At 35.8% G+C, this 23,307-nt stretch overlaps 3 protein-coding genes and 1 long non-coding RNA gene across 4 annotated transcripts in view; 3 read left to right on the plus strand and 1 right to left on the minus strand.

The window, feature by feature from the left end:
• Nucleotides 1-995: 995 nt before the first annotated feature.
• LOC112043216 (uncharacterized) lies at nt 996-3,113 on the plus strand. The gene is made up of 3 exons (XR_002886663.2): nt 996-1,129; nt 1,687-1,753; nt 2,851-3,113. It is a non-coding gene; the product is annotated as an uncharacterized LOC112043216 (long non-coding RNA).
• A 1,858-nt stretch (nt 3,114-4,971) lies between these two features.
• Nucleotides 4,972-8,983, plus strand: LOC112043189 (trypsin-like). The gene is made up of 6 exons (XM_024078493.2): nt 4,972-5,168; nt 6,005-6,287; nt 6,710-6,798; nt 7,296-7,359; nt 7,439-7,590; nt 8,844-8,983. Exons 1-6 carry the CDS (start codon nt 4,972-4,974, stop codon nt 8,869-8,871), a joined length of 813 nt encoding a protein of 270 aa, XP_023934261.1. The 3' UTR covers nt 8,872-8,983.
• Nucleotide 8,984: 1 nt separating this feature from the next.
• Nucleotides 8,985-12,325, minus strand: LOC112043217 (V-type proton ATPase subunit G). Its single transcript, XM_024078529.2, has 4 exons — nt 12,122-12,325; nt 11,268-11,368; nt 10,647-10,745; nt 8,985-9,447 (listed from the first exon to the last, which is right to left on the minus strand). Exons 1-4 carry the CDS (start codon nt 12,201-12,203, stop codon nt 9,376-9,378), a joined length of 354 nt encoding a protein of 117 aa, XP_023934297.1. The 5' UTR covers nt 12,204-12,325; the 3' UTR covers nt 8,985-9,375.
• Nucleotides 12,326-13,629: 1,304 nt separating this feature from the next.
• Nucleotides 13,630-23,307, plus strand: part of LOC112043218 (E3 ubiquitin-protein ligase MYLIP) — a 31,718-nt gene continuing 22,040 nt past the window's right edge. Inside the window, exon 1 of the mRNA XM_024078530.2 lies at nt 13,630-13,978. Within this exon, the coding sequence (XP_023934298.1) occupies nt 13,895-13,978 (84 nt within the window). The 5' untranslated portion in view covers nt 13,630-13,894. The remainder of the gene's footprint in view (nt 13,979-23,307) is intronic.

Genomic DNA, 23,307 nt, shown 5'->3' on the forward strand with positions numbered 1-23,307 from the left:
TCGGTTAAAAATGTTTGACATTCTGATATAAATTAGGCTACGAACTTTTCAAACGTCCCTAGTATATAATGTTAGGAGCAAACAGGAAAGGCGCCATAATTGGATCTCGCTCCATTCTAAAATTTACCTCGGTCCGGCGCTGCCCATACTATCTAAACTTGATAGGTTTTATCGAATCAAAATATTAAATATATACAGAAAAATAAAAATACCAAGTTATTCATCATCTCTTTTTCGGTTTGATCGCGATTTTCTGGTAAGGATTCGAGGACCCTGAGCTTGAGGGCCCCGTAGCTACGTCATAGCAGGCACCGCTTTATAGTGCATGCTCATTGGGCATGCTCCTACCACTTTCTACACCTAGGAAGGAGGCCTTAGGGTAAGATTTTATTTTCTTTATATGGGCATAGGCGTATATATCGGGTGGGCCGGGTGGGTCGGCCCACCCTAGAATGGTCCAGTACCCACTCTAGAATTCTGGGCTACCGATTTCAAATTCTATGATGGACGCCAAAATACAAAATATACAAAGAAAAATCAATAAAATCACTCGACCCGTCGACCGTCCACAAACATTGCAAACGACATTTCTATAATGTCGTTTACAATGTTTGTGGACGCTGCAACTCTGTTCAGCGGTATGTCAGGGGCTGGCCCCTTAAGGTGGGCCTGGGCCCACCCTAGGAAATAATCCTAGATACGCCAATGTATATGGGACCAAGTTCGGGATATCTTATAAACTTACCCTTTCTCATAAAAAAAGAATTATTAAAATCGGACCACTAAGCAAAGAATTATGCGTGGTCACTGATCATATCTGCGTAAAAAATATACGCGTCCACTTAAGAACCTCCTCTGTTCTTACGTCGGTCGATTGAAAATCTACTGGGGATCAATGAACTAGCCAATTAGTAGATGCCTACTTACTCGAACCTTATCCCAATTACAAGCACTTAGGTAGGTACCTAGTTAGTTATGAAGTAATATGACTATTGGCAGGATGTATGTTTATCCGTGCGTAAACCACTTAACGCAGTCTATAAATACTTGCGGGACTTCTGTGAAATCCAAACGTTTGGTGAGGTTTTAATAGTCCAAGGAGTATTACAGACTAAACATGAAGTGCGCTGTAAGTACTTACATTAATTTTAAATTATCTATAACTACTTAATATTATAAAGACGAAAGATTTGATTGTTTGTTTGTTTGTATAATATAGGCCCCGAAACTACTGAACCGATTTGAAAAATTCTTTCACTGTTGGGAAGCTGCACTATCCCCGGGTGTTATATGCTATTTTATATTTATATCCGTATTTCTACGGGAACGGAAACTACGCGAGTGAAACCGCGCGGCGTCTGCTAGTATATTATAAGTTTAGGTTAAAGTTAAATTGTTAATTAGTCACTTAAATAGGCTAGATCCTTGTCTTGTGGAATACCAAATTGGTACTTTAAAACAAATTAAAAACAAATATTAATTACGTATTGCCTTAATGGTAAGAGGACAAAGTAATACTCGTATTTAAAGTACCTAATGTTTTGCTCTAAGGATTAAATAAGTACCTGCACAGATACCTATACAGAATACGTAGCTTATGGTGCCAGTGTTTAGGTAAGTATATAGGCTTTTGTATGTCAGTGTAAATTGTAATTGTTGTTATGGCAATACTACTTTTATTTACAGGTGGCAATAGTGCTCGCTCTCATCGGCATGTCACTCGCTCATCCAACGCCATCTTTGGGTGGAATAGGTAAACACTAATTATAAAAATCTACACCTACCTACATTTAATACCTACTCAATAAGTCCATAATAATATCCATTAAAATAGGCTCTATATAGAAATGGAGCTTACATCCACGGTGCTCTATTGAGTGTTCGCGGTCTTTGAGTGATCTTTAACGATCACAATGACACTAACAATAATGACCGGGACGGAAGGACAAATGTGTTATCCGAGGCACTCACCCAACATCCTAACTCCAAGCTGAGAATATTACTGAGAATTGCTTGGAAGAGTGAAAAACTCAATATTTTACAGCCTGATCCAGGACTCGAACGCAGAACCTCTTGATTCGAAGCCACCTAGACAACTAGAATTATTAATTAAAAATAAGTACCTACATATTGAAAATTATATACCTACTTACTAGCAATTTTGTTAGTCCACTTCTATCCGTCGTAAAACTATAAAAACGATTGTAGTATACGAGCAAGATTTAATTTCAAATTAAGATAATATTAGACCTTCATGAACCGATTAGAAGCAACATATAGTTTCCTCAGTTACAGTCCAGTCCCTCGTTATATCCATACCTTACCCAGTGGCGGATTTACCTATCCTAAGGCCCACTTAGGCCCCAGCCTAGGGCAGCCATTTGTGACAAAAATGTGAGAATAAGCAATGAAAATAACGAAATTTCACCAAATACAATAATTTTGAATGCAAATAAAAAAAACGTTTAGAATGCAAAATAAAAAAAAATATTACGAAATCTATTGATTTTGAAAAATATAATAAATACTTTACATAGTCATTGCTTTCAATGCAAATGCAATGCAATTGCATCATGTTCTATTATGATATAATATGCTGACAGGGGGCCGGTACTTCGGAGCCTAAGGCGGCCGAGACTACAAATCCACCACTGACGTTACGAAATGAAATGATTCAGTACAAACTGATATTAACCTCCCTTTGCAGTGAAGGGAAGCGTGAAGAGAGCACGACTGAGGCGGTTCTCCCGGTCCTAGACCTGCCCCGAACACAACTAGCCTAACATAGCTGGCCAGACACCGGCCTAGCCAGTTACATGTACGTTGTCTGAAGTTACATTTCTTCCACAGTATCTCCTCTACTGCTACCCGGTATAGCGGCTAGATCCAACGTGGTCAACCACGGCTACACCATACCCCATGCCTCATACTCGTATGTACCCATCATCAAAACTGTTCCTATCATCAAACCAATTGTAGTCGAACCCATCATTAAGATCCCTATTCACAATTCGTGGGAACATTGGCATGGACATTAAGTAGGCAAAACAAACTGAAATTCAATTGTGCAATCTTGTTTTGTTAACTCTTGTTTCAATATATTTTATAGCTGGCACGCTGTTTTATTTAATACTTTCCTGTATTTATATTGCAATCAGTGTGGAAATCGAATAAAACATAAGAAAATTTCAATTTGAATATTAGATTTAGGTACCTACATCAAATGGCGCTACTTTTAAGGCTATTAAGTTTTTATTTCGTGTTAATATGTACTCTGGCTCATCAGGAGCGAGTATCTTCAGATTTTTCAAGCAGCTCAGATGACAGTAAGTTTTAATAGAAACAAATCTAGAAAATTAGGTAGGCCACCTACCTTCTAGCTTCTAGCTTGGTTAATAATCACCAACTACATACTCCGAGCACAGTATACACAATTCTGCTACGAGAATTCTACATATCCGTCACACAAGAGACGCCCTTAGGACGCCCTGCCCGCTTGAATGCGCTAATCTCAGGAATTACTGGTCTGATTTGAAAAATTCTTTCACTGTTTGATAGCACATTTATCAAGAAAGGCTATAGGCTATATTTTATCCCCGTATTCCTACGGGAACAGGAACCACGCGGGTGACACCGCGCGGCGTCTACTAGTTAAGTATAACGCCTCGGCTTTGTATCGCCTCGCTGCGTAAAACCATATCTATTGCTTTATTTTTCAAAATTGTATAATTATAATAATTTATTTAGTGGAACGAGAGCAAATAAGACGCCGAGGTACCATCAAAAGGGAATGGCAATACGAAGGAATGCCTATTGAGTTTCCAAGTAAAAGGAATAATGTAAAAGCCCACAGCAGTAAGTAGAGCTTTCTGCTTCTATGTTAATGCTATATCTAATCACAGTAGGGTGAACAGGTGCTCTGGCTAGAGTAAGTAAACATGAGACAAAAATATTATGAGGATCAATAATTTATACTAGAGATGGAGCACTAGTGCATCAAAACTGAAGCGGACAAATGTGGAAAATTTACTTAATTTCATTTAGTCGCTTATAACAACGAACGTTATTTAAACAAATAATACCTAATTATTGTCTAGAATGTCGAGTTGTGTGTTCAGGAAGTGTAAAATCTATACTATATATACATAAATATACATTTAATAGAATTAAGGACAAAATTGTGCATATATGCTGTAGCTAAATTCGGATCACATTTTGCGTTGAATTTGTAGGGACGTAAGTTATCTAATCTATATAAATATAAAATGAACATTGATGATGTGAATCTACATTCTACAACAATAAAACATAAACATAAATTGCTCGACGCTCGTAATAAACAAACGCTATACTTGGCAATATTTTAGCATAGATATACCTAACCTGTGTCACAGTGTACTCGTGTATTCTGTGATAAAACGTAGGTCGTAGTTAGTACATGTAATACTGGCTTTCACCCCTACTAGTTTTTTTTTTTTCGCCGGTAGGAAAAAAATCTCATCGGCCTTCTGCCATAAGAGCATGTACTGAGGGCAGGGTAGAGGTGCAATTTTAGTTTGTGCAAGTGCAAACTAAAATTGCACCCCTACCCTGTCCTCAGTATTCTACATAGCTACCTGAAAAGTGACGAAACCGGCTCCAAGTAACACTTAATAGCTCAACGGTAAAGGGGCTCATCACCGAGAGATCGTGGTTTCATCCCGCACAATGGACTATTGTCGTAGGGAACTAACTATCTTCCAGTCCTCCTCATTCACTCTAACACAGTAATTTCCGGCTAGTTGGATGGGTTTGGGAATATTGGTCATAAATCTATAGGTATTATAGAGGTAAAGTTTGTGAGGGGTCACCTCTGGACCTACTGAACTGATTGTGAAAATTCTTCTACCAATACAAAGCCCCGTTATTTGTGAGTGTCATAGGCTATATTTTGTCTCGCGGGGCGTCATCAATTATATTCTTTTTAAAAAAATGTTTACAACAGCATCAAAGATTACCCACAACCCTCCTCTCGATCGCCGCTACCGTCGTATCTACAACGCGGACGAGGTGGCAAGTGTAGAAGACTACCCGTTCCTGGCAGCGCTGCTTGTCAACAAACAGCTGTGGTGCGGAGGCGTCATCATTGACTCGGACAAGATCTTAACTGCTGCACATTGTTTACAGTTGTAAGAACTTTACACTCTATCATGTCATTCATCATTATCATTAACAGCCGACGTCCACTGCTGAACATAGGCCTCTTTCATGGACTTCCAAACAAAATGGTCTCGAGCCGCGAGTATCCAGCGGCTATCATGTCATTAACAACCCATAATAATTTAACTCACTGTTAAGCACGATGCTTATCTCAGCATTTTTAGGTTAGGCTAATTGTCTACCACGCTGGCCCAATGCGGATTGGCAGACTTCACACACGCAGAGAATTAAGAAAATTCTCTGGTATGTAGGTTTCCTCACGATGTTTTTACTTCACTGTTTGAGACACGTGATATTTAATTTCTTGAAATGCACGTAACTGAAAAGTTGGAGGCGCATGCCCCGGACCGAACTCGAACCTACGCCCTACGAATCGCAACATTATTATCAATCAATCATAAGAAGAAAGAAAAGAAGTCAGAGAATCATATCCACTGGATTAGAACACTCTATATACGCTTCAAAATAACGACCGCCTGCTTTCTGCAATGCATTGCATTTTGCTTAAACGGACCTCGGATCCATTTCCACAACTGGAAAATTCTTGGAAGAAGAACTCAATTACAGCTAGGCCGTAGTCACATGCGCAAGCCTTCCTAAAGTAAGGTCTAATCAAGTAAGGTAAAATTACAGTATTGATCAGTGTAAAAATTTAGATAGGTAGGTACTTCATCATTATCAGCCTCCCTCCCTAGACGAAAGCGATGCGGAGTTTATAATATAGAGCATGCTCCAATCCAATGCGAGTGGGCGGCTAGATAGATGGTAGGTGCCTACTTATGTGTATTAAAATTTGCATTTCCAGGCAGTACAATAACCGTTTTTTCCGTGAATACGTCAAAATGTTATCAGTCCGAATCGGCTCCTCAAACGCGACCGCTGGTGGCGAAGTTTACAGAGTGACAGAAATCTTCTTCCATCCCAACTATAAACCAAAGACTTTGGAATTCAATTTCGCTGTATTAGGCTTACATAAAAACATATCGTATGACAAGGAAGACTTGAAAGTTTTGAAGATAGCTTACTCCACCGATAGAAATGTGCCAACCGATGCCAAAATTACTTTTCTTGGATGGGGTTCAGTATTGGTAAGTTTGCTGACAAAATATAACAAGTTTTAAATATAGTCTTAGTCTAGTTTAAGCCTCAATAGCTCCAGAGCCAGAGTCCAGACTCATCGCCGAACCATCGACGTGCTTTGACCCCCATCCGTTGGACTATTGTCAGACTCACTTCGAACTCAGTCTTTTCCGACTACTTGGAGGGAATCTTGATCATATTTATAAATATATAGTTAAAAAAATACATACTTTAATAGATTTGAATTCACCATATTATTTGGCAGACTTCACACATGCAGAGAATTAAGAAAATTCTCAGGTATGCAGGTTTCTTTACGATGTTTTTCCTTCGATTCGAACCTACGCTCTCCGAATCGAAGGCAGAGGTCATAATAGGCTATCACGGCTCCAGAAAGTATAGTTACTTACCTAAAGTATTTTTTTTTTAGAGTTCAAGTGGACTCGGGGGCCAAGTGTTGCTACAGAAGTTGGATTTGCCTATCTACGACCTTGCGGACTGTCAGGAAATATACGGACGGTGAGTTTCATTAATTTCCCCATAGCACCAACTTATTTTATACTTTACTAGCGGACGCCCGCCCTTAGACCTCTTTCATCCAGCCCATAAAGTAATATCGCTGTAAAAATAGAGTAACTTCTCCCGTTTTCCCAACATTTCCCTTCACTGCTCTGCTCCTATTGATCGTAGCGTGATGTAATTGAAAGGTATACTATAACCTGTCCAGGAGTATGAGGAATAATTATACCTACCAAGTTTCGTTAAAGTCCGTCGAGTAGTTTTTGTTTCGATAACGAACATACAGACAGACAAACAAAAAAAATACTGATTGAATTCTTGGCATCTGTATCGATCACTAATCACCCTGATAGTTATTTTGGAAATATATTTCATGCACAGAATTGACCACTCTACATATTTATTAAAGTACGTACCTGTAGATAATATAAATCACGGACTTATAATTGATATATAGATAGGTGTCAAAGTTGATATCTTTTATTATTTTTTTTTAGAAATCTTGTCACGAGAACTAATTTCTGTGCAGGATTCATAACACTCGCCAAGAACGTTTGTAATGTAAGTTATTTATTTATTTGTAAACCTGCAAATTGCGCTTCGTTCTAGTAACAAAGAATAAGTTTCATTTTGGCTACAGCACGATGCCGGCGGACCAGCGGTAATGAACGGACAGTTGGTCGGCATTCTGTCGTTCTCGTCGAAGCGGTGCGACACGGTGGACCAGCCAGCAGTGTTCTCGGCCGTCGGGGCTATAGCACCGTGGCTAGAAACTCTTGGAGAAAAGCAGACGTAATTTATTTATTTTGTATGCACTGTAATTATTATCTTAGATCAGAGTTTCTCAAACTTTTGGCTCCACGAACCCCTGCTACTTGCTAAGGGTTACCTTGCTAACCCTCAAAAAGAAAAAAATAAATTTGACTGTTGAAGAAAATAAGGTTTTTAATTGAATGAAAACACATAAAGTACCTATAGAAATGTCTTTGTAATATTAATGAGATGGGTGTGCTTGTTTCTTGTTATTTGCAACAAGATTCAATGTTAAGAGTAATTTTGGACCATTTTTACCTTAATTATTCTGACTCATCAGTTATTAAATCTTGTCGCGAACCCCCTGCCGTCAAATAACGAACTCCTAGGGGTTCGCGTAGCCCACTTTGAGAAACCCTGTCTTAGATTGATCAAATGGTTTATAGCTTGGCAAATTCGTTCGTAACACTCCCGATGGTCCGCGAGAACCGGGTGGGGTAGCGATGCCCCGAGCACACTACCCGCGCAGTCCTTCTCCCCGTCGCCCGCATATCATGGTAGTGACATGAGACATCAAAGAACTTGCCACGCTATAGGAGCTTGACATAGTCAGACTTTCTTCATTTTCCAAAAGGTTAACTGTTGACTGCTGATAGTTTAACAATAGAGCGTGTGATATTTTTATATTTACCACAATACATACGCTTACGTTTTTTTTTTCTCTTCCACAGTGGTTGTCTGGAAGAGATCGCTCTTTAGCGATAAGACCGCCATTTGTACATTAGTTTCTAAGTGTTATTATAAGTTATTGATTATTTTTGTTTTTAATGTACAATAAAGTATATTTCTTCTTCTTCTTCTTCTTCTACATACGATATGAGTAATTATGTGAAGCTGCTTAGCTTCGTTCGGTAACTTTTATATTTTAACTGTTTTTCGAAGGGTTGCCGCCAATCAAGTGACTGCGACAAAATATTCAAAAAAGCGATGGTTGAGGGACCCTGGAAATCTGCTACCAGTATATACAATGTACTTTATGCCTGCTACCTTTCAAAGACTACAGTCCAATTCCACAATTAGCTACTGTACTTGTTTGTGGTTAGCGCACAGGCTAATAAAGTTTTAGCCATAAAATAGCAAATAGCATAGAATGAGGTCTGGTTATTGCAAGCTATCAGTCCAATAGACAATGAAGAACTCAATTTATACTTAGAAATCATGTCATGAAAAAATAGACTGAGCATTGACAATTCAAATTATTTAACATCTAAATTTTTCGTTTTGCTTTACAGAAATTCAGCAATCAAGACGCCCGATTGAATTTCAATTGGAATAAAACAAGAGTATTACATTAGCAATATATTTTCTCTAATACTGTACACAGACAATGAGACTATTCATAACAAGAAAAAAAAATAAAAACGTTTGAAATCTTCTTTTTAAAACTCCATATATTTCTATTCAACATACAACATTGAATAACATACAATTTTAAATATAAGTATTATTTTTTTTGTGTTCTCAAACGGATCCCCACGTTTTTCCTTGGAATGATATCGAGCTGATTTCGATTGGATACAATAACAATTGTTAATATTTTTAAGAAATGGCAATTGAAGCTATTCTTTTATATACAGCAAATGGCAACCATAAATATTAAACCTGCATGCATTGCTCGCACTAACTGTCAAACAGACATATCATATGCCTCTATGCAAAGTGGCTACAGATTATTATAAACAGAATAATTATAACAGTAATATCTATAATTGGGTTCGCAAAGACTTAATACGCGAAATATAATAATTTATGCATAAAGTTCGCTTATTCTAAGCGGTAGTTCACGTGCAGCTCTGGTTTAATGTCATACACCAAGTTGAGAATATCTGTGATCACCTGAAAAATTAAGTTAATATGAATACTTATTATAAACTCTTCAGCTTTATAATATTAGTATAGATTTGAATGGCCCACTATTGAGCAAGGTCTCTTTATGGTGCTTTGGCCCACCACGCAGTACCTCAGTGCAGGTTTTTGGGCTTATGATGATAATGTACTGTTTGGTGCTAGCGTGGGTATCAAGACGCCGCGAGGCTTCACCGGGCGTCACAGTTCCCATAGGAATGCGGGGATAATATTATATAGCCTATAACCTTCCCCTTATAAATGGGCTATGTAAATCTGAAAGAATTTTTCAAATCGGACCAGTAGTTCATGAGATTAGCGCGTTTAAGCACACAAACAAGCTTATCCGTTTTATAATATTAGTAAAGATTATCTTCTACAACCATTAATAGTTTAGGATAAGTCAAAATAGTTTTACCCTCTTCTTTAAGTTCTCATTCATCCTTTTACACCTGGCGGTGCATAGGGCAAAAAACAAACTTAAAAGTCAAAATTGTTTTCTATAACAGGCCCAAAAGGGATATAACCCAGCTCTGTAAAGATAGTTATTAAAAAAATATGTAAGACCTAATTGCAACAATGTCTTAAAATAAAGACAAAATAATAGAAACTTTTAACTTTAGCCAGACTGATTGAATGGGACGAAATGATTCACTATATTAGGCAAAGCTGTTTTTGGCAAAGCTTTTGTGTTTATTTGCTCATAGTATCAAAAAACCAGTTCCCTGATGGATTTAGCTAAACGAAAAAAAAATCTTATACTACCTATTTCAAATATTACTTTTGTTATAATAATCTAAAAAAACATTACTATTTAAAACAGAATTAACCTAAGCAAGGTATAAATATAGTTTCTTGGAATGAAGTTGTATCCTAGAAACTGGATGTAATCTTTCAACTACTTCTACCCTACCCCTACCCCACCCTACCCTAGCTACTCCTACCTTACCCTTACCTCACCCTTACCCCTTTTTAAATTATTTCTGTCATAAGAATTTTCTCCTGACAATAACAAACATAAAAAAAAATTGTGAAATGTGTCCAGCCGTTAACGCGTGATGACGTGACTAAGGGATATATGGATTAATTTTTATATTTATAGATAATATAACCACTATACTTCACATCACACCATCATACAACTTTTCTTTAAGCTTGCGTTAATGAATGAATTAATAAGTTGTACTTACTGCCTCTTGCTGTGTCTTAACCATTTTGTTCATTTCATCAATCTTCACCCTGGTTTCAGCATCGATCTTGGCAGCAACACCTTCTCTTGTGCCCATGTGCTATAATTTTAGAAGAAAAATGTATATAATAACATGTAATCAACCAATCAACTGTGCATGGCAAAAATTGCACCATTTAATAAATAAATATATTAGAAAAACATCAATATCTAGTCTCACAGAAAGGGTAGTTTGTGTTATGAATACTAAAAGAACACAGATATACACAGTCATATTATGAGCCTCAATAGCTCAATGGTAAGAGCTGTTGGACACATCACCGAGGGGTGGTGGTTCAATCCCCGCCCTGTTGGGTTATTGTCATAACACAGTCTTTACCGACTAATTAGAGGGGAATAGGAAAAAAAGATAAATAGATATGGCAAATATTCTTTTCAACAAAAAAAAAAAAAATATTAGAGAATTGCTTAATTATTAGTTATGTTCGATATGTGATATAAGTTCAATAAACTCATTTTCTATCCATTTATTTAAATGTGAAAGTATGCTTTTTTATTTATTTTTCAACTACGCAACACTCACTGGACCACAGCATAGTTATCAACAAAACATGTAAGCTACCTTGGCCTCAAACTCTTTGAATTGCCTCTCTCGCTCCTGTCTGTATTTCTCAATTTCATCTTGAGCCTCTTCCTTAGCTTGCTTTAGGCGTTTCGCTTTTCCTGTATAGTAAAAAAAATGGCAATTTAGAAAATTTCAAGATACGATTGTAAAGATACATAATGCATAGGAGAAAGTAGTATTCTCACCATATTGAATACAGAAACCGTGCTGGGCTTAGATTGAGTCCTGATTGTAGTCACACATAGCTGTATCACAGCATGGCTTCATAGGCTACACAGCTACAGTCAGACAATAGACATAAAGCCTATGTAGCTACGCGTTGAGGATCACCATACTGTATCCTAATGATGGTTCACCTCATATCATTCTTATGAAGTAAATCATACCAATCACATTCACAACACAGATGAGGTTATATAACTATAATACCTATATATAGATTTATATACTTTAACTGAACACTTACAGAGAGGATTTATAACAAAATTATTCTGTATCTGTTATCATGAAATTTATTTAACTTAAAAAGAAAACAGAAAGAGACTTGAAAAGTTTGGAGCTCTAAAGGATGGTGTCAATAAAAAATAAATACTGCTAAAAACATACCTAACATGAACTATATGTACATAGAGGCTACATAAAACCTTGTCACACAAGATCATTATCATGTGATGTAAGTAGTAGAACGTTAAATTAACAAGTCTACATAAAACCTACCTGATAGTATGAATTTCTATTATCCACTGGTTAAAGAACAAAATCTGAAGTTGTAAAAGCATCCTATGCAAAAGTACTGCAGCAGACACAAAAAAGGGTGTTACTAATCAGTGATACGCAGTATTACAACTTACGCTTTCTCGCCTCTGAGACCTTTTCTGCAGCGCGCTTTTCAGCAGCCAGCAGTTGCTGGATTCCCTGCGTCTGACTCGCCATTCTGAATTCAGATGATCACAAAAACTATGTCTAGCGAGAATCAAGACGGAGACACAAATCAATAGCGCAGCAAAGATGTGATGGAAAAAGTCATATGATTAGTTAATTTTGTCATGTTGTCACGATTGGAGCTGTCATAGACTCGTGCTTTCTACATTCTGCATAGAATGAAGCGTTTTTAACAGTTACAGTGAAAGAAATACGTAGGATATCTTAAAATTGCAAAATTATCTTATTAATATAATTATTAAAAGTAAACTTCGTAAAATAAGGGTAATATTTTTATCCTATTCAAAAATTTTTAAAAAAATATATAACATATTTTTTACGTGTATCGGAGTAATGTCCTACTTTATTAAGTGTTGCCATAGCAGTCAAGAATTAAATTACATTTTTTTAAATAATCAACTTTTATATTAAATAAAATATTTCTGTAAAATACATAGTTGAAAATAACAAAAAAAATACGAAAAAACTTAATAATTTATATGTTTGGCTAAACCATTGTGTATTAGGTAAGTATTTACAGACGATTAATTTTTATGATTAGAAAAAGTATAAAATGTCATATATAATGATAAAAAACGATTTTTACCAAACAAATACCACAAGAAATTGTGTCTGAAACACATTATATGTAATTAAAAAATATTGTCTATATTTTCTCTTTTTACTTGTGTTTTTTTAATGACTTAGGTAGGTACCTACTTACTTACAAATCAAATAATTTTCAATTTTAAATCCCACTAAGGATTTTTGATACATTTCTACCCGACAAGAATTATTAACTATTAAATTATTATTATTATTAGGTTTATATTTATAATATTTGGAGTTAGGAGTTTCGCACTTCCTACCATCCTACAATAATTTTACAACCTTATTGTTGTATAAAATATTTCATTTATTATATTTTAATTGGTAAGGTTCAATGGGATTTATTAATCACTAGCAGACGCCAACGATTCCGTTTGCATTAAAGTCTGCGTTTTATAAATACCGCGGGGACCATGGATAAAAAGTAAGCCTATGTTCTGCTCCAAGCTCCTATTTCATACTTAATTTCATCCAAATAGTTTAGCTGTGAAAAGAATAGGGAAACTGACAGACAGACTTACTTTTGCATTTATTATAATACGGTTTTCTATTCTATTGACATGTAAAACAACGTCATAGTTTCTTGTGTCCCTATCATTTCTGTGAAAGATGAATGAAAAGGCTAATAAAAGCTCCCTTTTATGATATCTAAGGCTAAACAATTCTTGTTATTATTAACGCAAGAAACCTGTACATTGACGTATCTTCATCTTTTATCTTAGCAAACATGCTCATTGGCACAGCATTGGTTTGTTGCCATTCAAATATAAACTGTACTGTGGCAAAGGTTTTTGAACCTGAGTCTGGCAATCGTTTGCGGCGCACGTCACGTCACAGTTTCTTTATCATTTCGGTGGCAAACTTAACGTAGCATGGCCGTCGTATGGAAGTATTCACAGTTTTACTTCCACAAAGAATACGCGATAAACATTTCACAGAGCGAATTACGAAAGACATTTTTAAATAAATTCTTTACGCGAGTGAGATAATAAGTAAACATAAGTGTTTGTTTTACAAATTAATTATTTGAAAAGGTGTTGATTCGACCTATATTAATTTTTTTTTTCTAACTTCTCCATCAACAAAAACTCAAAATGTGGTTAGTTAGCCAGCCAAATTCTGTGATTTTGGAAGTCAAGGTGGATCCCAACTCTATTGGACAACAGTGCTTAGAAAAAGTAAGTGAAGTTATTTTTAATTATGGTATGTATGGGGTAAAACGATACCTCTGTATAAATGTAACATACACACATGGTCTTTGTTTACAACACAATCTTGAGGTATTTTTTGTTTATTTAGGTATTATTTAAGATAAAGAAGAGGGTAGATAAAAAGTTATTAATATTTTAATCGTCCCTACAGTATTTTTTTGAAATAATTTTAATTTTTCATAATAAATACATGATTTTAAAAGCTAGTTAGGATAAAAATTACAATTAATCTCACTGTCTAAGGTAATTTATATTATTCAGTAATAAATTAAGTTGTCATGAATCAAGACCGTGACATTTTATAGATGTATTTGTTACGTAGAGTTTACCTTTACGGACTTTGGACTCGGCGGCATTGTAATGCTTTGCCTTCAATAAACGATAAAGAAATAACATAAAAATGTTCGTCATGTTCTTATTTACCCTTTACTTATTGGAAAACTTTTCTGTTTCTTTTTTGTTTATAATAAAGAAAAATATATTAAGAAATAATTGTTACTCTATACAACATAAACAATATTTATATGTTGCCTCACTTGGCTAAATGTTTGGCGCCTAAATTTTTAAATGTCTGGCACAGTTCCAATGCGATATCCTAATTAGAATTTAGGACAATGTGAGAAATATTTTGAATTTCCTTAAGTTTGTACGTATGTACATACGAGGTAGGTATGTCCTATTTTTTAATGACATATTCTAGGAAACGTTCATAAAGTAGCTTTGCAGTAGCCTACCCATCTGAAACTACGACTTCACCAATCTGGAATTCAGTTTCTTTTACCTACCTACCCACATTATTTCCGTCATGTCTGTGTAGGTATACATGGACTGTTACTCCAGGCCTAGTTATTAGTATTAGTACCTGCGAAACGGTGTAAAAGTCCAAGTAGTAGTAATAGATCTCAGGATCCGAATCGATTTTTTTTTTGTTGGTAATTTCAGACAAAGTAGGTAATTATGTACCTATACCTATCCGGTGTCAAAATATTCTACACTTTTATGGTAGGTAGCAAACACCCGCGACTTCGTCCGCGTAGAAAAACGACACTTATTGTGAAGTGTGAAGACTGTTGGTGTGAATGCCTGTCAGAGTTCAGACATTGCAGTGCACCAGCTGCTGATCTCACTGTTGGTACTTCCAATCCATTTATTATTAAATTTGTCGGGTGACAAATCATGTCAATTGATCGTTTCAATAACATAATTGCAATCTAACTCTACGAAATATCAATTGAATTTTATTTTCACCAAGTCCAAGTGTCATCTATCTTTGTATTTTATCACTCTTTATTAGACTCGTTGGACGAAAACAAGTTGTTTTCCGCGTCTGTCTGTTTAAGTATTTGTTCCTCTTCATATAATTTTTCTGAATGAAAAAATGAAATGAATGAAAATGAAAATGAAAAAATGAATTTTTCTATTAGTAATCTCGAGCATTTAATGTAGTTTCTAATTGTCTTTTGAACTAGGTACCTACCTAACTTGGTAGGTTCTATATTTCTTATATTATGAGAAATCACATCTTTATCAATGATGCCTTTAAGCAAAATATATTAGATGGAATACAAGAAATAACAGAGACGATAGACATACCAAAATGATTAATAACTTTGCAGAACCGAACTCCCCTAAAAATAACTCTGTCCAAATCTTTTATAAAGGAATCTGATCTGATCTCTTTCAGCAGTAACTAAAAAACAGGTCAAAATTAATATCAATACAAAATTAGCTCGTGCAATAAGTAACAAAGCACGTAGAATGAATAATCTTTTGAGTGGAATCAAGGCGTTAGTTACCGCGGCCGGTGATCGTAACGGGTACAAAGTCCAACCAAACGGAGCAGCTGTGACTCTCTATAAACACGTGCGCGCGGCGTGATCGCGGAACGGCGGCGGCGGCGTTCGGGTTTTTAAAATTCGAACGGTGACGCCATTGCTTTCTTCGTCCAGAAATTGGGCTGTGTGAAAAATCGGACGTTTCACTGTAACCTTTATGGATTTATCTACAGACTTGATGATTCCAATTTTTGAATTCGAATCTGTAGTTCCTGAAATTAGCGCGTTCAACTGAACAAACTCTTCAGCTTTATCTGTATTTCTATACTAATATTAGAAAGAGGAAAGATTTGTATTATTGTATGTAAACAACTCAAAACCTTCCGGATCGATTTGCAAAAAATATTTTACCAATAGAAAGCTAGATTATCAGGGAGTTAGAATAAAATTTAACCCCGTATTCCCACGGGAACGGGAAATACGCGAGTAAAACCGCGAAGCTCTGCTAGTACATTTACTAATATAAGTATTAGTAAGAATTTAGGTCCTGCTGATTTTTGGCCGGTAGAAATTCTAATAGCATCATCATTGACACTGTCAATGACGATGCTATGGCGGGCATGCAAAGGCTATTGATCAGGGCATGCACTAGTAAGACAATTTAATCATACTGGGAAAATATGCATGGGATAAGCACTAACAAAACAAATGTTAGAGTATGCAGTGCTTTAATGCATGTATGAAGTGCCCGCCACTGATTGACAAGTTTAAAACCTATGGCGGTCATTTTAATCAAAGGGGAGCCTTAACCCATTACGCTGCTCTAATAAGTGTGGCCATTAGGCACACCTCTAATATCTAATTATAAAGCCGTAGCAAAATAATTGTAGCTAGGTATATCGCCCATAAAATTATATTTAGCACTTACAAAACTAGTGTACGTTTTTGTTGAAATTGCATCACCTGGTACAATCTAATGTAACCTTACTGTGTCGGGTCCAAACTCCAACCGGCGCAGGTTAGTACGTTTAACTCAATTTAGACGTGAGTCAAGAGCGAGATCAGACAAATTGATACACAACAGTCAATTCCATTTAATTTTAGGAAGCTTAGGATAAAATTCACTATAATATCTATAATATATATCTATCTCGTATTTACATTTTTGATATTAGATTCAAGTTTTCATTTTGGTAGGTTACCTACTTAAGCTAGTGTTTAGTATATGTATGAAAAGATTTAAGTCCTACATTCCTTAAATAACGATTAAGACACCTAATTACACCAATGATAGTTAGGTACATGGAAACCTAGATCTCCCTACCCAATATATAAAACAGCTCCCGAAAACTCATTCATTTTGAGAGAGGCGCCACCCACCCCAAATAACTAGTGATTGAAGCTTGCAACTACACCCCCGATTCCAACTCCGATTGTAGATCTAGACGCCCGAAAAACGTCCTTTATGACCCTGACGATGACATAACGACCGTCAACGAATCCCACGCAATACAAACACTAGCTACGCAGCGTATTCGCAGGCAAAGATCCCGAGTCCCCAATATCTCACCCGGACGTAGGTCTCACGATCTTAGTGGCGTTCGGACTGATACGTGTTAGTACACACTCTGGCCAAAACAGAATCCAAGCCGAGGTCTGAGTCGTTTTGAGAGACGTTCCGCTCATCTTCGTCTGCTTCTTTCGGGCTCCATCGCCATCAGGTGGTGTTTCTGCCCGAACCCTCTGGGACGGCGCTAAGGTCCCCCATTAAGGAGCCTACGGCATTTACACAATCAAAAAAATCTAATATTACTTCTCTATTCTACGTAAGTGTAGTAAGAAGAGATCGTGGTCCTGCACGCGAAAATCTCAAATAGGTACTCGATAGTTTAAGCTCCAACATTCTATGACGCCGGCGGCCGGCAGGATCTGATGGATGAAACCGGATGTCTGACACAGACTAATGCGACGTGATATTAAAAAAACATACTCGTACAGCTAAATAAAGAATCTCCTCCTTTTTGGAAGTCGGTCAAAAACTAATCATTAGAAAAGAAAATTCCTGCAATTTTTTGACATAATTAAAATTTTGAGGCCCTGTCTAGATCGAAGCCCTTGGCGAATAGACTTTTCGACACCCCCTAACACCACTCCGGGCCAATAACAGACAATCCGCGAATTTTCCCCCGTTCTATTATTTTATTAGTCTACTAGTCTGGTTCTATTGTATACTTTTTATATTTATTAGTCTCCAACAAAGTAAGGTTTTAGAAAATAAATTGCGTTTAATTATTATTTTTCTAATGGGAGAATCATAGGGGATTTTTTATTGTCAGTAATTAACTTCCAATACCTACGTTATTACGTTTATTAAGTTAATTGTTTGGAAACATCACGATTGAAAAAAATAGTGGGAATTTTCGTATTTAAGATATTAAAATACCGAATTAATTGTTATCGGATTATTATACGTAATCATTGGACACTTACGAAGGTTTTATATCAAGAATGATAACTATAAATAATTAATTGTAATTATAAACTTTGGCCTCATAATCTAAGACGTCATCGACACTCATCGATTATCACGAAAGACGTGGGAATATTGTTACCATAGGCACTTAAACCATTGATATAGGTATATAAGATAACTTATAGTATTAGGTTTTGTATCAAAAACAGGGATTCGCGGGATGAAGGGGGTCAAGATTGTGATGTTTGGAAGTCCCTACAAAAGGCCCATGTCCTGCAGTGGACGTCCATCGGCTGATATGATGATGATGTTAATGATCATCATAAGTCATAACCCTTTCCAAAAAGGAGCTTTGCCCTGTAGTGTGCCGGTAAAACATTTCCAGAAGCGTAAGCTTTTTCGGTTCGTGGTTTTCCTCTAAACAACTTGCATCAAATTGTCCCCATTTTGTTTAAAATAGCTTTATTATATTTTTGTAGCACGTGTATTATTTTCTGCTAGATAAACAACCTCGATTTTGTACATAAGTCACTAAAAATCTAACAAACAATATTTATAGCTTAGCTTATTGTGTATTGCGCAATGAGTGACTAACGTCAGCATCTGGTTGCAAAATACAAAACCATTATAGGTAATTATAATATTACAATGTACATACTCGTACTTCTACATATCTACCTGTTGATTACAAAATTACATATTGATTTTTGTTCCGTCTTCGATTTTAAGCATTCCTTCTGCGGTCGCACGACCTTCGAGTAATGCTGCTGTGGTTCATAAGGAAAAATCAATTTGGGAAAGCTATTTACCAAATAAAATTTGACGTGGATTTAAGCTGCAAAATGTAACAGATAATGGAAGTAGATACGCTGGCCGCTGGTAGCTCTGACAGGTAGCCATTGGCGTATCTAGGATTATTTCCTAGGGCGGGCCTGGTCCCGACATCAAGTCTATTATTAGTATCATAATAGAATTCCATATCGGTAGCCCAGAATCCTAGGGTGGTGGTGGAATCCACAGGTCCATTCCAGGGTGGGCACGGCCCACCCAGCCCCCCTCCTATACTTATAATACGCCTATGCAGGTAGCATGCCGCGCGACACGAACGTCTACGCGGATAAAGTCGCGGGCTGGTTCATTATTTTAAAAAAATTCGGTACACATGTTCAGAAACTGGTATAGACCTATAGATTACAAAAATTGCAATTCTGTTAGTATTTATAACCTCCTTTTTTAAAAGTCGGTTAAAATACAAAACACTGTTACAGTTTTGCAATAGCATAGAAGATTTCGCTTATTAGAAAGTGCGAATCGACATAAAATAAAATTAATAGGTAGCTGACGTGTTGAGATTTTTTTCAACAAACATGCCTCGTGGCCATAATTACATATTGCTATGAAATAACACGAAAGAAGGCATAATTATTTAGTTAGACAAGCATATTTAAATGCAGTTTAGCAAATTCAGCTTGAATTCAATTACCTACAAGAAACTACATGCCTAATTATTATGTTTTATTTTATGCAAAGAAAAGCCCAAAGTTGAGAAAGAAGGTTAGAATTTGGGATCATAAACCTAAGACATAAAAACGTTAACCAGACGAAACTCCTACCAATTTTTTCTATCCCTTTTTGTTTTTGTTGGACTAAAGATATTAGCCCTGTCTTTGAAACATGACTTATATTTACTTCCATTGAATTTAGCGAAAATCTTGTAGATCAGCCATCACGTCAACTAATCCTTAAGACGACAAGAGCATAAATTAATATTTTTACCTCTAGTACTCGTATAAAGAGTTAAAGAGGTAAAGTGTGTGAGGTTTTTGGGGGATAATCTCTGAATCTACTGAACCGAATATGAAATTTCTTTTACCAAAAGAAAGCTACGTTACTTCTGAGTGTCATAAGCTATGTTTTATCCCCGTATGCCCAAGGGAAGAGGAACTATGCGGGTAAAACCGCGGAAGTCTGCTCGCTGCCTAACCGCGTTTCGTTTGGTGTGCACCAGTCCTAACACTCTTGGACTTTGGCACAATGAACAGGTTATTGTTGTAGTAGTGACATGTATTGTATCGATATTTTTGTTATGTTTGCACAGCCTCGATGATTGCCCAAACGGTTTGTCCGAGCTGTCCAATTAGAACCGCGGACTTCGTACCGTGACGTCACCACATGGCCATGTTTTCTAGGATGACTATGGTATTTTGGTTCGCTTGTTTTTGTAAAACAAATGGACGTAGGAGATTCTCATATCTAATACTAATTGAAATTAGAATCAGAATGATAATCATCTTAATACCTACCTAGATAAAATAAATATTGATGACATGAATAATAATGATTTGTAATTAATAATTATTAAAAATTTTTACGCACTTAAAGCACTAATACACAAAAACAATGCAAACAATGTAGTATTTCTTGTACAAGAATTTGGGCAACTACCTAGAGCATAAAAAGTGTAGGCACCTACCCATAGTACAAAAAGTAGTAGGAAATAAAAAGTAATTTGACAGCAGTGCTAATAACTTGCTTAATTTCAAAACTAACTAATAACCCCTAAAAAGCAATAGAACTAATAAACAACTAGTTTTTTTTTGTGAAATAACAACTGGTACTTGTTAGCAAATATAGCATCTACTTGGTCAATATTGATAGGGTTCACTATTATGCTCAATTTAATATGATAGTCAATTAACAAGACAATAATGAAGTTTTATTCTAGAATGCCAAATAAGATAAAAAGATTTTGTCTACAATAAAATCTTGAATAGCAAAGTTATGACTGCAATTAACGCATGATTTAAAGAACAATTTTAACGGTCGGGTGTATTAATTCGATGCATTTTAAAATATCCAATACCCACGAATATACTTTATGTTCAGTTGCATAACGAAGCTTGTGCCAAAATTTATTCCATTTTGTTCCTATGGCAACTGACCAATCCTTAGTAGCATCATCGCTTATTTGATTCCTATTTTTGTACTCACTGCTGGAGGTGAATTTCTATCTTGCTACTATTAAAATATTTCAACTGCCACTCTATTCCAAAATTTTGTTCATTATATCTATTACATAGGTTATTTTTGAAGTCCTCTTGCCTATAGCCTAACAAATCTGATAGACGATTATACTTCCGTCGAGAGTCGAGACTATCACGTCATGTAGGTAATAATATCAGATGCCTTCGAGGCCTTTAACTTTTTAGCATTATGCCGTTTGAACGCTTGCCGTTTATCGGAAACTTGGAAAATTTGTCGTAGATGTTTTTCAAGATACCCTAGGGATTTCTAAGGATTGTAAATACTAAATAGATTAGGCTTAACCAACTAATGAATTCGAAGGGCTAAATTAATTGCCTATTGACGTATCCCCTTTGGGGTAGTGTACTTCTATCTTAGACTGCATCGCCTTGATCACTTGGAAACCTTTCATCGATAGGTTGGTATAAAATATTCGGTACATATTATCGACTAAACTTACGCATGTAATTAAAAAATTCTAGCATGGGGAAAATCTTTTGTTTCAGAACATATCCTTACACTTTCACTTTTGGTATTTGTAAAACAACACTTTCTAAAGCCGGTAACGTAAAAGGCAAGGCTATTAATCAATGTGTTTGGGTAGCCGAGGTCTCTGCCACAAAGATTTTTACACTGGCATTTTAAGCGTGATGTACCAAAATACTACCCTATTGTAGGAATCTAATAACAAAAATCTTGAAACCGTTTCTTGATTTTTTACAGGCATGTCGTATGTCATACACAATTATGTAGTAGGTACTTAGTTAATATTTTTGTTTCTTTTACTTTAACAAAATTCTGGATTAATATTTTTGCTAAAGATTGATCAAATTTTGTAATACATTTAAGGCAAATGGGTGGCATAAAAAAAACAATTTAGATAATCGGATACAAAAGTTGGCATAATCGTCTTAAGCTAAAGTAGTTGTAATTTAAAACCATTCACTGTTAAAAATTAACAAATAACGCAGTATAAATTTCCATTTAACATAAAATAATTATATCCTTGTCTATTTATAAGAATCTAGTTTCTTACCGTTTGCTTCTACGTGACTTACAGTAAGTAGCCAACGCCACGTGGACCTTGGCTTACTTTGCAATCTTCGGACCGCGAACTATGTAATATTATCCCATGATTTTGTTCGATTTATCTCACCTACCTAGCACAAAATATTCAGATGTCCTTACCTAAGTTTTAGATAATTTATCTTAATCGAAGATTAAGATATTATAAGACTGATTTAAAAGTCCAGAAATATCAAGTTAAAAAAAGTTTTAACATCAAGTAAGCACTGGTTTTATTACGTCAGTATGCAATTAAAATTGAAGATAAATTTATACATTGAAATTGTTAACATTGAACCGAAAGAAAACAACACGATGATAAAGTAAACAGAATGTTGCACTCAGGGCTATAATACCTACTCGTGCATATCAAATAATGGACATTTTGTGAAATACATAACAACAATCATTATGTTTAATCGGGACAACGTCCGTATGTAATTTGGGTTGCCCTTCATTTATCCTTTTAAATGTAAAATTTTCCAAATCATGTATTACTTGCATGATATTCTATTTTTAGTCAGCGTGGACATCTCGTCATGGCACGTAATGTTAAAAATCAAGTAAAAAAGTGTTACACAATTGTGTGGGCGGTGGGGTTCTCGCAAGGTACAAAACTAAAAAAAAACTTGTAGGTATTTTTTTATAAATGACCTGACAATCAAAATACTACTTATGTACTACGAGAGTATTCAAAATACTAGTTATGGTTATAGCAAAGGTAAAAAGAGAGAAACTACTGAATACAAACCAGCTTAAGAAAAGTGATTAACAACCAACTTAAGAAGAGTAGCAAAGTTATATGAGATAGCTAAAGCTTTTTAGACATTCATTAGCTTTCCGTATCTAAATTAAAGCTACATAGTGATATCCACATTATTTTATGAAAACATGACAGCGTAGTAACCGCTGCTGGGTCATCGCGTCACTGATAAAAGGGCACCACGGTCATAGGAAGC

Source organism: Bicyclus anynana, chromosome 2 (assembly GCF_947172395.1).
Source record: "Bicyclus anynana chromosome 2, ilBicAnyn1.1, whole genome shotgun sequence".
NCBI classification, from domain to species: Eukaryota; Metazoa; Arthropoda; class Insecta; order Lepidoptera; family Nymphalidae; genus Bicyclus; species Bicyclus anynana.

What these genes read in the sequence shown, in the direction of transcription:
- LOC112043189 (XM_024078493.2), top strand. Translation starts at nt 4,972, where the DNA reads ATGTTTACAACAGCATCAAAGATTACCCACAACCCTCCTCTCGATCGC. An exon ending in TTGGATGGGGTTCAGTATTG is followed by an intron (nt 6,288 to 6,709) that starts GTAAGTTTGCTG and finishes TTTTTTTTTTAG; the next exon opens with AGTTCAAGTGGACTCGGGGG. An exon ending in TCGCCAAGAACGTTTGTAAT is followed by an intron (nt 7,360 to 7,438) that starts GTAAGTTATTTA and finishes TTTTGGCTACAG; the next exon opens with CACGATGCCGGCGGACCAGC.
- LOC112043217 (XM_024078529.2), bottom strand. Translation starts at nt 12,203, where the DNA reads ATGGCGAGTCAGACGCAGGGAATCCAGCAACTGCTGGCTGCTGAAAAG. An exon ending in GGTCTCAGAGGCGAGAAAGC is followed by an intron (nt 11,369 to 12,121) that starts GTAAGTTGTAAT and finishes TTTACTATACAG; the next exon opens with GAAAAGCGAAACGCCTAAAG. An exon ending in TTAAGACACAGCAAGAGGCA is followed by an intron (nt 9,448 to 10,646) that starts GTAAGTACAACT and finishes TTAATTTTTCAG; the next exon opens with GTGATCACAGATATTCTCAA.